At 48.5% G+C, this 15,190-nt stretch overlaps 1 protein-coding gene across 4 annotated transcripts in view; it reads right to left on the bottom strand.

Annotated features, from left to right (window-relative positions):
• Positions 1 to 15,190, bottom strand: part of CRACR2A (calcium release activated channel regulator 2A) — a 123,819-nt gene that overhangs the window by 47,227 nt on the left and 61,402 nt on the right. For all 4 annotated transcript variants that reach the window (XM_058559033.1, XM_058559032.1, XM_058559034.1 and 1 more), the window contains 3 exons: positions 14,396 to 14,507; positions 13,086 to 13,269; positions 9,127 to 9,273 (listed from right to left, as the gene is read on the bottom strand). In XM_058559033.1, the coding sequence (XP_058415016.1) occupies positions 9,127 to 9,273; positions 13,086 to 13,269; positions 14,396 to 14,507 (443 nt within the window). The remainder of the gene's footprint in view (positions 1 to 9,126; positions 9,274 to 13,085; positions 13,270 to 14,395; positions 14,508 to 15,190) is intronic.

Genomic DNA, 15,190 nt, shown 5'->3' with positions numbered 1-15,190 from the left:
TATAATAGAGTTCTCTGAGCTATTAATTAATAACATGGGCATAAATATTCACTCTATCTTCTATTAGCCATTCTGAAAACACTCCAGTGCCCAGGGCAGTGTTTATATAATTATTTCATTCTCTGCTCTCTGTGCCTAGTCATTTTGAGCTACAGGGGGAGGACAAGACAGAGAAGAGGTAGATAAGAGAGAAAGGAGGGTAAGAGACATGAGTTTTCAGTAAGACAGAGGGACAAATGTGTGAAGGAGCCAGCCAGAATAAGCAATAGTCATGGGCACTAATATTTAATCTCTCCTTCTTTCTCTTTCACTATGATGGCTGGATAGTTCCTCTAGTATATTCCAGGGTAGTCTAAGTCATAACCCTCCTGCTGACAGCTATGGTTGGCTCAGAGTTCATTAGATCCAGAGTTAGAAGGTCTTGGCTCAAATACTGGTTCTGACTTTACAAGCTTTCTGGCTTTGGACAAGTCACATTACTTCAGTGAAACTGAGGTCTTCTGCTCAGGAAAATCAGATGGTAATATCTACCTTAGAAAGAAGTTGTGAGGATTAAACAATATAACGCCTGTGGAAGTGTCTAGCACAGGTAGCAGATAGACTGCAGTTAATAAATTCTAATGAAATGAGTTCTCCAATTCTCCAGAGGTCTGTGGACTCCATGTTGAGAGTTGTTGCTCCATAATTCCTTCAGATTTCAGGAAAGGGCAAGTAGAAACCGAATGGGAATCATGTGGCAACTTGGTGTATGTGGTATGAAGATGTGGGCAGGAATGGGGAAGCATTAGGGCATAGAGGGACACAGGGAAGGACACAACCTGGATGGCTCCATAGAGAAGACTAAATGTGGAAAGAGAGATCCCTAACATCACCACCAACATTTAAGAGCATTGATAAACCCTTTATAAAGCAAAACTCTGGGTAAAATAATTTAGACTTATGGAATGGTCTCTGCACACCAGGAGATTAGCATCTAAGAACACCAAGCCCAGTGCTAAAGTGGCATGGAGGAAAGGAACAGGCAGAGGAAGCCTCAACCATGCAGTAGACCCCACCCCACCCCGGCTCTGGCTGACAGTATTTCTGTGACCGCAGAGCCCTGACTGGAGACAAGTGGAGGAAGCTGCCGGCGCCAGTCGAGGGAGGATGGAGAGTTCTCAGGGGCAAAGTTAAGAGAGGCTGAGTCCAGAAAAGGGAGATTTCCAACAGTGAGGAGAAGGAGCAACAATTATATACTGAGGATGCCATGAGGGCAGTGACGGATCTGAAAGAGTGAGTCCTTTTGAAAGCCAGGATGAAAAGCCCAGGGCCAGCTTAGAGGATGAAATGCCACCCAGGGTGTCTGACTGTGACAGATGCCCCCTCTCTAAAGGGTGACTATAAGTACGTGCGTGTGTGTGTGTGTGCACATGCACATGTGTGTATGGTATTGGGGTACTGGAGATCTAAGGATGAGATATGACGGAAGGAATAAGGCTTAGGTTTTGAGAGGCCTTTACAGACAATTTTCAGGGAACTGGAAGGTGAGATGTAGTTAGCAATAACTTACCTTACCAGCCTCCCACAGGGGCTGTGAAAATTAATTAACCTTCACATAGTGCTTTGCACACTGAGAGTTAAGGTACCACACTGGAGTAAAGCATCAATACTCAATAACACTGGGGTTCCAGCTAATGACACACAGGCGAAGGCCTTCCTGCTATACAATATCGCTTGGTCAAAATATAATTTCCTGTTCCTTCTCTCTTTTGCCTTCACTTAGGAACAGAATCCATTTCATAAAGTCAACTGGCTCACCCTCTAGGTTCTAGGCAGGGGTGTGCTGAAATCATTCCAAAAAAAAAGTAGCTTCTTCCTTCCTAAATGAAGGTGTAGTCATGACCTTGAATAGAACAAACGGCATTTCTCTACATTATAGATAAATTTCAGAAGCTTGAACTCAAGGCAGAGCTTCAGAAATGGCCGCTGGCCTAGGAGAGGAATCACTCTGACTTCACGTGTTTCTGTGCTGATGGGCAGTGGTCTGATCAATGTCTCCTGGTTTGAAAAGTCGGGTGAAAGGCAGATGCGAAGAGAGTAAGAATGCCCCCTCCTCATCATAGACTGTGAGCCTAAAAAGCTCATATATTCCCAACCCCTTTGTTTTGTGTGTGAAGAAAATGAGGGTCAAAGCAGAGAGGTGACCAGTCTGTGGTCTCCCAGGTCCCTGGGTCACAGCAGAGGGAGAACCAGGTTGCAACTGTCAGCCCCCTGCTCTATCCGCAGCATCACACTGTCTTCCCAAGCATCCTAAGCTTTACCACTGACAGCTCCACGTGTTTGCGTTTAGGATTGTCAATGATCCAGATTCCATCTGGAGTCTGTCAACTGTGGAGTGAACACGAACTGGAGCAAGGAATGGGGCCGACTGCACTGCCAGGGCCAGAGGGGCCAAGATCTTGGGAGGGGCCTGACTGCCTTTCCCAGGTCTCCCCCACTCTGCCCCCCAAGCACTGATCACAGAGTGAAGACCCTGGACCGGCAAAGTCTCGATGAGTCTGCTATTTGCCAGAGAAGAAAACGGAAGCAAGCTCAGCCTCAGCCAGCCTTGGGGTTGGGAGGAGAACGGTCTGTTCTCCGTTCTCTGATTCAGACGCGCCACTGCCCCCTGCCACCTTCTTCAGGCAGCTGCAGTTTCCCCACAGCAAAGAGAAGCCCTTACTAGAAAAATCCTGTTTAGGATTCTCTTGCTCCCCCGAAATCAGTCTCTCTAGGTCCCTCTAATTGTCTGTCTCTGTCTGTCTGTCTGTCTGGCTGGCTGTTTCTCTCTCTCTTACACACACGCATGCACGCATACACGCACACACACTATTAGAGCAGAGCTGAATGAAAGGAAAAAATAAAATGAGAGTTTGTAGAAAATTCTGCAACGGCTGTGAAATCATGAATTGGATTTTCAAGATGGATGGTTTTTCCCTAATTAGATTCTGCTGCCTCGTATAAACTAACTTTGCAGCTTTATCTCATTCTATAAAGCAAACTGTTTGTCATTAGTCAGGTTTACAAATCATGCCCATGGTGTACACAGAGCACAAACAGTCCTCACCTTCCAATTTGCTCCCAGGGCAGTGTTAACAATGTGCTTCTGCCGCAGATAATAATACACCAACGAAGAACATGTGCCTGATTAAGGCACAGCCTCATCACCTGGAGCCCTCACGGAGAACTTCTAATCTTCACTCTAGGAACAGGACCAAAATTACAGACTGGAAGGGCACGCTGGGGTGTACCTTTTGCAGGCTGATAGATTCTGGAAGAACAGGCTAGAGCAGCATTTCTCAAAGTGTGCTCTGTGGCCTGTCAGCATCAGAACCACCTGGGATGTGGGCTAAGATGCACATTCCTGGGCCCTCCCTAGGACATGCCGATTCAGACTGTCTGGGGGAGGGACCGACGAATCTACCTTTTAATCAAGATTCTCTGGTAATTCTGGAGCAAGCTAATATTCGAAACCCACATAGCTAAGGCCCTTCACAAGTGAATGTAAGGGCCACCTGCCATATATATGATGCTTTATTTGCTGCCCGCCTGGAGACAAGGCCTAGGAAACAATGACACCCCACCCCCCACATCACAGACACCAATTCTCAGGCTTGTGTCGGAGTACCGCGTACCACAGTTGGGCTGCCTGTCAGGTGGTCAGACACATTCCCTCCTGGTCTGGACAGTCTCAGAGACCAGGGAAATCACTGGAGACAGAAAGCGCCTGGATAGTGGCTGGGCAGGGGTTGCAATTCAAGAGCCTCCACATTCCCAGGAAACTGCCTGAGGCCTGACTGCTGGACAAGGAAAGACTGAGCAGACGAGAAGCTGATTCCAACGAGGGTGTGGGGAGTGTTGCTAAGCTTGTCCAGGCTCTGTGTGGTCTACTGATGATGCGAAACAGGCAGCTTGGGTGGCGTCCCCAGGCTACTGAGCTGCAGAGGATTGAGCTGGGGCAGGCAGAGCACAGCTCGTGCCCAGCCTTTGACCTAGAAAGTACTTTTCTTCAAAGAGCTCAAAGTGCTCCCCAGACACAGCCTCATCCTTACCCGCAGCCTCCCCAGGGGTTAAATCTTGATAAGAAACCCAATCAGGTCAACTTATCCAGCAGACTCCAACTCTGGTCAAAAGTCTGAATCCTTATAAATGCAGACTTAGAGCCCCCACCCCAGACCAAGTGAATTGGGTCCTCCTGGGGTGGGGCCTCGGCGTCCTCTAGTGATTCCCGTGAAAGGTCCGAATCTCCTGCTGCCTCCAGACAGCATCATTCCACATCTGGAGAGCTTGAGCTTTTTTCCCAGAAAAAGGTAACTGGAGAGAATGCTTTCTGTGGCAAAGGAACTTCTAATTCTGATGGCCAGAAGTTCTTCCCCATGTCAAACTACATCTCATGCTAAAGTGTGAAGTTCTCTGAGCTTCTGCATGGTGGACACAGGGCAGAGTGGGCAGTGGTACTCTATCCCTACACCTCCTCGGAAAGAAGTGGAGTCCCAGAGGGAACATACTTTGCTCTTGAACTTCAGCAGAGGAACTGGGCTTTGGCCCAAGTTTCCTGCATTTGACCATGTCCTCCACCTTGCCCCAAGGGGCTGTGGCTACTTCCCAATGGACAAAGAACAGTCAAACATTGTACCCAGGATTCTGAGTCAAATTTGAGATTTCCTCCACTTCTGCCCCAAAAGACAAGAGAGTGGGAGATTGAATGCTCCCAGACTTGCCTCCTTCCCCCATTCCCAATATGCAGGTTAAAAAAAATAAAATCCACGTCAGCGAGGAAAGGAGGGCCCCAGGGTATTTCTGACGATGCCCCAGAGGCTGGTCTCCTGACATCAGCTATCAAGGGCTTTCCCCAAGCACTTGACCCAGCTGCATCCTCCTCCCTCCCAGAAGGGAGGGGAACCGAAGAGGGAGCTGGGGGGGACCTGCTTCACTCACTGCAGCAAAACTAACCCTGAGGGGCACAGCCCAGCCCCCAGCCAGGGGAGCTGGGCACAGGAGGTCCGCATCCTGCCTGACCTGGTTGAGGCCAGACTCCCCTTGAGAACAGTCCATTTTCTCCGGGCCCTGTGGGAGAAGAAACAGGTGTGTGGTTTAGAAAAGGAGAAGGAAGCAGAGGCCGAAGCTGCCAATGGCCATGCTGTCTAAGGTTTCAGCAGCACGGGGATTTTCTGGCCGGCTTCATGGCAGCATTTTTACGGGTACGAGCCCTGCTTCATCAGCGTGATCAAAAACTCCGCAAAGATGGGGACGCTGTGTTCCATTTGCTTAACTCAGAGCCTGGCACAGAGTAAGCTTGTTAATGCGAGCTACTAGTAACACATGGATTGTATCCCGGGGGGCCTAGCCCTGGGTGGACACAGCGGCGATGACTTGAGCTCTTGTCCCCATCTCTGGGACGGGCGCTCGTTTTCCAGGTGGAGTTGAAGCGCTATACCCTGCACTGAAAAGCGAACTTGTGGAGGAGCCTGGGAGACGCTCAGACAGGTCTCTGGATTCCCCTGACTGTCCCTTCTCTTCCTCCTAACGCTGGCTATGCCCCTCCCACAAACAAGCCCTAACTCCAAACTCCTCTCCTAGAAGATGTTCCAGAATCACTCACCCTCACCCAGAGTCATGTGTAAAGAATCCTATTGAAATATTCTCTACCCCATTGGGGTTTCCAGTTTCTTGTTTGACTTCTGAGCTGCAAGGGCCCTTGTAGATCATCTGGTCCAGTCATAACCCAGAAGCAGGATGTGACCAACATTTTTTTGTGTGTTTTTAATAGAAGAGAAGAGAATAAGAGACACTAATAGAAAAGATCAGAGCACGTCATGTGTGATAAGGGTGAGCACCATTTCATGCAACTTTTGTTTCAGTTATATACTCATATAAGTGCATGGGAGTTGCAAAGTCATAACCATAAGTCATAATTACAACTCTGGTGAGTCATAATCACAGAAAGTTTGGAAAACACCAATCCCATTCTCTCATGTTGGCAATAAGAAAACTGATGCACAGAGAGGTAATGCAAGTTGCCGGAGGTCACACAGCTGGTCAGTGGCAGTGCCTGGGCAAGAACTCGGGCTTCTCCTGTCTCCTATTTCGGCACTCTGCTCACTACAGCCTGCAGTTCTCTGGCTCTGTGCTCAGAGAACACCCCTGGAATGGGGCTGGCCAGAGAGCTCAGTGATCTCCAATCCCACCAGGGCTCCCCGGTGCAAGTGTGCCTTCAGCAGCTGACCCCAGGGCAGGTGCAGCTGGCAGGGATATTGACAGAGGACGGGCACGGAGGGCTGGAACACTGGCTGAGCTAGTTTTGCACATGCAGCCAAGAGTGACCTTGATTATCATCTCAAGAACTTTTAGAGCCATCATTAAATTAGGGCAAAAGCATGAATAGAGGCCACATGAAGAAGGACGTAAGGGCTCAGAGGCTCCAGCGAGTCAGCAGCACTGCTGTCTCCCTGCAGGAGTACAGGCCGGCAGAGTGGCGGCCTGCAGAGAAGAACCCAGGCTGTGAGCTGGGTCATCACTGTTGGTTCAGGCAGCAATCACCCTCCTTAGGGAACAAGAGGATCTCCTCTCTGGGGGTGCCACCTGAGTTTTGCTGTGGCTCCTCGGGGTGATCAATGCTGAAATCAGAGGGGAGTGGGGATGCAGTGAGGGTCAGAAACTAATCCAGCCCCCTCATTTCACAGACGGGAAAACCGAGGCTCAGAGAGGCCCAGAGACGTGAGCAAGGTCACACAGCTAGCTGGTGGGAGAGCCACACATGAGGGAAACCCAGAGCTCCCGATCCCCAGCCCCCACTTCTCAAATCCACACACAAAGCCCCTGGATACTTGTTAAAATGTAGATTCAGTAGGGCGGGGGCGAGGACCGAGAGTCTGCATTCCTAACAAGTTTCAGATGGTGCTGATGCTGCTGGTCTATGGACACACTTTGAGTAGCAAGACTCTACACCACGTTGTCGGGAAGGATAAAGGGATTTTTAAACTTCACCTCTGATTATATCAAGGCTCAACTCTCACTTCAGCCAGGGAAATCCTCTAAGACTGATAAACAGACTTATTTAAAATATAATTATTATTCTTTTAACATTCATTGAATCCTTATGTGTCAGCCCTGTTCCAAATGCTGACATGTATTATATTTAATCCTCACAACTCTATGAGATGGATACTAGTAGCATCTTGATCTTACAGATAAGGAAGCTGAGACTCAGAGAGGTTAAGTAACTTGGCCTAAGTGACTTGGCTAGTAAGAGGCAGAGCCAAGATTCAAACTCAGACCTGTCTCAAACTCACAGCTTAATAGCTAAAGCCTACACAGAAGTACACCCCCACCCCTCCCTTCTCCGAGCCCTGGGAGCCCCTCCCCAGAACCATTTTACCATCCTCTACTCAAACTGTGTTCCCTCCCACACTACTTGGCCACAGCTTTCTCATAACTCAGGGTCCTAAAGGTCCTTTTTTCTAGACCGGTGTATACCCAATGGACCTTGACAAGTCATTGTTAGAGTAGATGTGGGGGAGGCACAAGATGCGAAGGAGCTCAGGGTAATGTGTAGACAGTTGATCTATACAGTAAGACACAGGGTGATCTCTTTTTAAATTAGGGGCTTGCAGATAAAAACAACAACAAACCAACACATAGAGACAGACTGGACTGGTGGTTACCAGAGGGGAAGGTGGGGGGAGGAGGGCAAAAGGGATGATTAGGCACATGTGTCTGGGGATGGATTGTAATTAGTCTTTGAGTGGTGAACATGATGTAATCTATGCAGAAATAGAAGTAGAATGATGTACACCTGAAATTTATACAATGTTATAAACCAATGTTACCACAATAAAAATAAAATAAAATAAAATAAATGCAAAAAAATAAATAAATAAGTTAGACAAATAAATAAATGAATTAGGGGCTTGAGTGCTTCTTCTAAGGCGGTGTCAGCACAGACCCTGAAACACTACCCCCTAGAGGCGGTGCTTGGCACCATGAAGTTTGCCAGGAAGCGTCCGCACCTGAGGCAAGCGGTCTGTGGACTGGCCGTGAATTGTTGAAGATTCCTATGGCATGTGCACGAATCTCGAATCTCGGGGCGGGGACAAGAGTGTGTGGCAGAGGCATGGGGAGGACCACTTTGGCATGCTTCCGAGCTCTACCCAACCCAGCCCTGGGTTTCAGCGGCACCTTCAGGATTACGAACTGTCTTGAGTTACACCAGTTTCACAACACGCAAGCTCATTGCTGTAGTGTACGCTTGATGGCTGAGAGCTCATTGCTGTAGTGTACGCTTGATGGCTGAGAGCTCATTGCTGTAATGTACGCTTGATGGCTGAGAGCTTATTGCTGTAATGTACACTCGATGGCTGTGGACAAGCATAGCGCCCCAATGGCACAGTCATTCTCCCAAGAGGATGGACATCCACCAGGCTGCCCCTCCCCACTCCCTGCATTTGTGGCACACAGGCTGTTTCCGGTTCGTTCCTAAGCAGCCTCTTCAGGTGTTGGCGTTCAACTTACCCGGACCTGTCTCCTCCCAGCAAAGGAGGAATCCTAGAAATCACTAATTATCTGCAGAGGCCCTGGGGACAAAGAGGGCAGCAGGAGCGATGTGAGACCATGATGAGAGAGAGTGGTCAGGAGGGGGCAGATTCAGTGGGATCAAAGGCTGGTCTGTGGTTGGAGGGTAGGTCCAGTATGCTGGGGCCGTACTGCCCAGAGGAAGGCAGAGTGGTTTGCCAACTGCTCTCGGGTGCTGGCCTATCTCCCTCTGAATCCTGACTTTGCCACTTACAAGCTGTGCATTCTGGGGCATGTTACATAATCTTTCAGTACCTCGATTTCCTTATCTGTAAAATGTGGATAAACAATAAATAGTCCAAATGAGCTAGTGCATAGAAAGTATTTAGAATAGTGCCTAGCATATGGTGAAAGTCTGCTAAATGTGAGTGAGGGCTTAAAAATATATATATATATCATGATAGCCATAAGGCCCGGCCCCCACTCTGGCAGACAGTGGTAAGGAGGCCTCACAGAATATAAGATATAGGAGAAAGCACATTTAGTGTTTCTGTTTTTCACAATATGTAGAGACAGAGGCTGAGACTGGGTACCTACATTTTGAGGGCACACTCCAGTTCATTCTTCTCCTCATGGGCTTCTTGGAGCTGGGAGAAGATTCTGGCCAGGAAATCCTCGAAGTTGGACAGTAAATGAGGTTCGTCCTTCTTCAGCTGCAGCCAGAGTTGCTTGACATCGCTCTCACTGCAAGAGAACGGGGACATTAACGTCGGCGTGTGGAAATGAGGCTTTGTGGGAAACACAGAGGTTCCCAGATGTGAAATTGACAGCCAGAAACATCATCATCATCACGATAATGACGACAGTGGCTCACATTACTGAGTGCTTGCTGTAAGCTGGGTACTTTATGCATATTAGCTCATTTGATCTCACAGTAACCTATGAGGCAGGTGTTGCGTTGAGCCTCATTTACAGATGAGAAAGCAGATGAAGAGAGGTGAAGGGAGCTGTCTCAGATCACTCAGCTGGGAAATGATGGAGCCAGGAGTCAACCTCGGGGCTGTCTGGCTCCTGTGTTGGTTGCCTTCACCACTGCGCTTGACTGCTTCCACTCTCCTGTCCTTCTTGATGGGCTGGTGGTGCTGAGCATGCACAGCCACAGGCTGGGAGCATCTCCGAATGCCAGGAAGGAGAGAGGAGGATGGGAGCCCAGTGCATGTGGGGACAAACGCCGTGGAGCTGAAAGAGAGAGCTTGTTGCCCCAGAAAGGACAGTCCTCACAGCTGAGAGGTAAAGACGTGCCATCTGATGGATGGCAGAAGCAATTGTCACTGCGGGGAATGCAGGAGAATATGCAGCACCCCACTGGAGCCTGGTGGCACTGGGAATGACTGACAGGTGAAAGGAAGGGAAGGAGCAAGTCTGAAAGATGTGTGTACACAGATGGAAAGATGAATACAAAATTGGGAGGGATAGAGGCAGGCAGAGAGACACAGATACAGAGCGACATGCCTAGAAATCTCCCCCGGCCCAAACAAGCCCACTGGGCATGTGTGTGCAGTGCACAGCAACAGAGACACACACGGTCATGCTGATCAGCAAGGGAGGAACGAGGAGGAGGCACACCATGGACCCTGCTCTCCCTCTCTGGAGAAACTCAATCTACAGCCAATGATCAAACTGAGCCAGACAGCAATCTGATTTGCATCCCAACAAGTTCTAAAGCCAGTATAATCTGAAGGTAGTGATGACCAGGAACCCTCAGGATAAAGAATAAAATCCTTGTTCTTGTGTAACAAGCACTATATTTGAGAAACTTTCCTCAGAAGTGATATTGATAGTGCCATGCTAGCAACGTGCCTGGGGCATAGATATGCTCTGCTCCCAGCAGAGAAGAGGCCCACTGAGAAATGAACCTACCTATGGTTAGTTATCTCACCACCTATCCAATTGTCCATCCCTCCTTCCTTCCTTTGCTCCATGCCATCCAAACATCCACCAACTCATCTTGATCATCCACCCACACATCCACCCAACAACTATTTATTATCTGCTGAAAACCTAGCACTGAGATGACACGAGGGAATCCTGAAACAAGAGCAGGGGAGCTAAGGAGCCTCCCTGTTTTCCAGAATGAGTTCCATTTTCCCCATACAGAACATGCTGTGACTGTCCACTTTGTTGTATAGGTACAATGGAGACGGCACAAAGGGTTCCAAGATAGAAGCTCTCAGGGAGATGCCATGATGACCTCCCATCACTATGGCAGGTTGCTCCCCTCATGGAGTAAACGCATTGTAAAATCAAGGTCCACCCTGCCAGCCCAGGTCTGTCTGCTCACATCTGCCAGGTTCCTATTGGAGCCAATTGGCTAGAGCCTCCAGTGAGATTTGCAGTCCCACCTGACCCTCTTCCAAAGCTCTTTGCACCACTTAGTCACGGCAACATCACTTCACCTCAGATTTCTGGAGAAGCGACAAGTCTTGAAACCCTTGATGAAAACAAGCCAAGGCCCACTAAGCTGTCAAATTACTCAGCCAATCAGACCACTGAAAAAAGTCGGGAGTCCAGCTGTTTATTCTACCACATCTGGGCTCCCGAGGCTACTTCTTGTGGAAGGATATAGGAATACAGGGCTAGAAGGGATTCCAGAAGGTCAATCTATCCATCTCCCTGCTACCAGAACAACACACAAGCCATTTTGGTGAGTGAAATCATTAAAGACGTCCAAAGTCTTCACAGCCTCCTCTGTTTCCTTATCTGGGATCCCCCAGTCATGATACTGCCTTCACACTGCAACTTAAGCCCACTTCCTTCCCGTTTAACTTCAATGAGGATGGAAATTGCTGGTCACCATCTTCTGCATATCAGTTTTTGTATACCACTCTTGACACTTTCTCCAGAGCCTTCGCTTCTCCAGGACATCTCATGTTGGCTCAATTCTGCACAGGCCTTTGGCAGAGGTCCTCAGAGTAACATCTGGTGAACACTGACCTGAGAGCCCTGCCAGGAGGGTGGCTGCCCCAGAAGTGATGGGTGGGCAGAGAAGCACCTCTCTTTCATTACAGTGTCTTGGCTTGCCCCCACTGCTCTCTCCTCCTGCCTCCTCCAAGAGGGGGCTTCACTGGGTCACTGGCAGTGGTCTTGGTGCTCTGGCCTCTTGTCCTTGGAAAAGCTGAATCAGGTGTCTGACTAATGAGCTTCCCACCCACCTGTACCCCCAGTACCCCCACCTACCCTACTGCACACTCTGCAGCTCCGCGCCTGCACCAGCCCCTTCTGGGACTGCAGCAGAGCTGCTGCCACTGCCATCGATGTCATTTCACTTCCTGCATAGAGCCTCCCACAGGGCTCTCTCCCAGGCCTCTGCCTGGCCCCTTCTGGCTTTGGCCAGCCTTCCTCAAATCTGACACAGTCCATCAAATTGTTTGCTAAAAAGTTCACAGAGCTACAGGTACTTTCTTTGGCCTGTGTGTTGTGTTCAGGCTCCTTCTCTCCTGCTACCTCTGTATCGTTTTCCACCATAGTCCCTTCTCTTCCCAAGCTCAGGACACATCAGCTCCAACCATTAGGCCATTCCCACCCCTCATGACACTCACACCCAACCCAAGACCTACAGACCCAAAAATGAGAAGGCAAAAGGCAATGGGAAAAGGGGGCAGAAGGTAGTTCATGTTTTTCAGGCCACTGTCTGGTTTCCACTAGCTACATCTTTTTATTTTATTTTAATTTAATTTTCTATTATTTATTTTTTAATTTAATTTTCTATTTATTTTTAATTTTAATTTTATTTTATTTTAATGTTTTATTTCACTTCATTTCGCCTCATTTTAAATGTCAGGGCTTAGATCCATGTGTCTCTTTATTCCAAAGCACTTTTTGGGGAAAAAAAATGGGGGTATTACATTTTGTTTGAAGTTCCAGCCATCTAAAATTTTCAGCTGAGCTACTGATGATCCAGGCAGTGGGCTGGTAAAAACTGTTGAATTTCCCACCTCGGCTTCCTGAACAGGTCTGGTGTGGCTCAGGGATACCATGTGCAAACGCTTCCACCTAAGGGCCTTCGCAGGGGCATACCTTGGTGTGGGCGGTGGGGGCGGGGGGCTGGGATGCATGGCAGCCCCGAGACCTGAGACCCGGGTTGGCTCCAATGGAGGTGAAAATGCTGCTGAGCTGAAGGTGATGGGAAGCCTTAGGCAAAACTCACTGAAAAACCCTCAAGGCCTAGCACAGCCCTCTGATGGGTGAGCACCCCTGGGGAGCAAGGCTGAGCCAACGACTACATGGAAAATGTGCAATAGGAGGTGAGGAAAGAGTGGGAAAGAGGGGAATAGGAGTGTTTCCATGAAAAAAATGTAAAAAGCAGAGAGAGAGAGCCCCTAGACCATGACACACAGACAGGTCACTGCAAAGCGAATGCTGTAGGGAGCGTCTCCTAGCCAGCAGCATGGAGCTGGGGCCTGGCTGAGTGCTTAACAAATGTCAGTGGTGGAAGGGGCGGACGAGGAGGCTGCTCTGAGGCTGGGATCCATCCCCCAAACACTGCCACTACTTACTCTTCCAGAACCTTCTGGGCTCCAAGTTTGTCCATCAGCATCTGGAACTGGGCTTCCTCATCTTCGTCCATGTCACCCAGATCCTCTTCCCCTGTGGACTGATACACCTTGTCTTCCTGGAGCTGGGCCACCTGTTCACCTGCATCTTCCTGACTTGGCTTATTCTGGCTGAAGAAGAAGTGACCTGGAGGATGCACAACACAAGGATTTAAATGAGGCAATACTCACCCACAAAGACCTTAGCTTTCCAGGTGCCAGGAATCATTTGAGGTTCATCTGAGAGAAGAAAAAGGGAAACCGCCAATAGCAAAGATCCTTGGGCACCATGTTCCTGACTTTCCCACTTCCATGAGATTCTGCCAGAAATACTAGAACCTGTGAAAGGCAGAATGCCTGACAGGTACTATGGCATCTTTGTGGTTCTCAATTCTTTAACTCAAGGCTTAGAACCCATCTCTGTTGATTTCTTCTTTAAACAAGACCTTTCCCTCCATTGCACTCCAGCAGCCTATGCTCCATAGTATCATCTAGTCATCCCTACCACCACTATCACTGTACTTTGCATTCACAAGTTACTTAACAGTTTCAGGTGCACTTTCTCCATACTTCCACTGGCTAGTAATACAGCAATCTGTCTTATCCTCCCAAGTGAATTATAAATTCCTGAAAGTCAGGAAAGGCATCAGATACTTTTAAGGAAACTATGTGCTACCTTATATGAGGCTGATGTACGGTAAAACTTGCCTGTTGATTTATCTGACCAGTACATGCGCTGATCAATAAGCTGATCTGATGGTGTATCTGGTTTCTTTATCTTGTTCATGGACCTCAGTTCTCCTTCCTCCTGGCTACGTTGAGAATGAATGGCCTATTAAAACCCTCTAGAAATTCCTCTGATAGCTGGAACCCGTCAACCTGGAAGACCCAGCCAGACTCAGGTTGGAGTGCATCATGCAGTCATCCCACTTTGTTGTCCACTGGTATCGAGGCAGAAAACAGAGGCTGGAAATCTCATCTCAGCTCCCCCTTTAATGCCAAGCCTTCTGCCAGAGCTTCCCTGCATTCCCCTTGCCATTCTCAGGTGGGAGGGGACTTGGCAGTGACAGTGCAGTGGGCACTGAGAGAGCAGTGATGTGAGCAGCTGAGGCAGATGTGTGAAAAGAGACCCAAATAATCCAGAGCCTAGAAACTTCAGGAGGGCAGGAAAGCTTGTGCTACATGGATCCTCAGATCTGGTGGGGCAGGGGTGCACCTTATATAGCTTTAGGTGTACCCATAACCCTGGGGGCCCAGCAACCATCAGAACTTACTAAATCCAGTGGTGAACTCCTCTGGGGTCAGGAAGCCATTGCCATCAGCATCCAAGGCATCAAACACATCCTCCAGGTCCTCCAGGCTGAGCGGCAACTCCTCATGGAGCCTCTGAAAACAATCCAGATGGCCCTGATCAACATTCTGATGATCAAAGGGGGCTGCCCTGGGACTCAGGGCTTTCTGCAAAAATGTCTAGAGCTGGCCCTGTCCTACAAAAGCCAGAAGCAAGCCTCTGAAGACCACTTTACCATCCTTCTCCTCCTTTGAATAGTAGAACATCTACCATTTATTGGGTGCCTACTAATGTGCTAGACAACTTGCTAGGTGATTTATAAATAAATAAATATACAAATGTATATATTTATCAATATATTTATATCTCTCTATATATATTTGCATTTAATTCTCATGACAATCCTTTGAGATGGGTATTATTATCCTCATTTTATAGATGAAGTGTGAAGTTAAATGATCTGTCTCAAGGTCACCTAGCCAGTAAATGACATTGCCAGGAGTCAAATCCAGGTCTGACTCTAAAGCTCGCGCTCTTCACAACTATAAAGGACTGAATATTGTTGTAAGTTAACACCTACACAACTTGGTGTTGTCAAGTTAAATGAGCTAAGGAATGTAAAGAGCAAATGGCTCAGCGCCTGGCACAGAGAACACATGCAATAAAAAGTAGTAGGGAGGCAGAGAGAGAGAGACAGAGAGAGACAGAGAGATCCACCGACCCACTGAGGCCGCTAAGGGAGCAGCAGCAGAGCTAGGTCTCTCACTCCATCTTTCCT

Source organism: Diceros bicornis, chromosome 17 (genome assembly GCF_020826845.1).
Source record: "Diceros bicornis minor isolate mBicDic1 chromosome 17, mDicBic1.mat.cur, whole genome shotgun sequence".
NCBI classification, from domain to species: Eukaryota; Metazoa; Chordata; class Mammalia; order Perissodactyla; family Rhinocerotidae; genus Diceros; species Diceros bicornis.
This window is presented reverse-complemented; position numbering and strand designations above follow the sequence as displayed.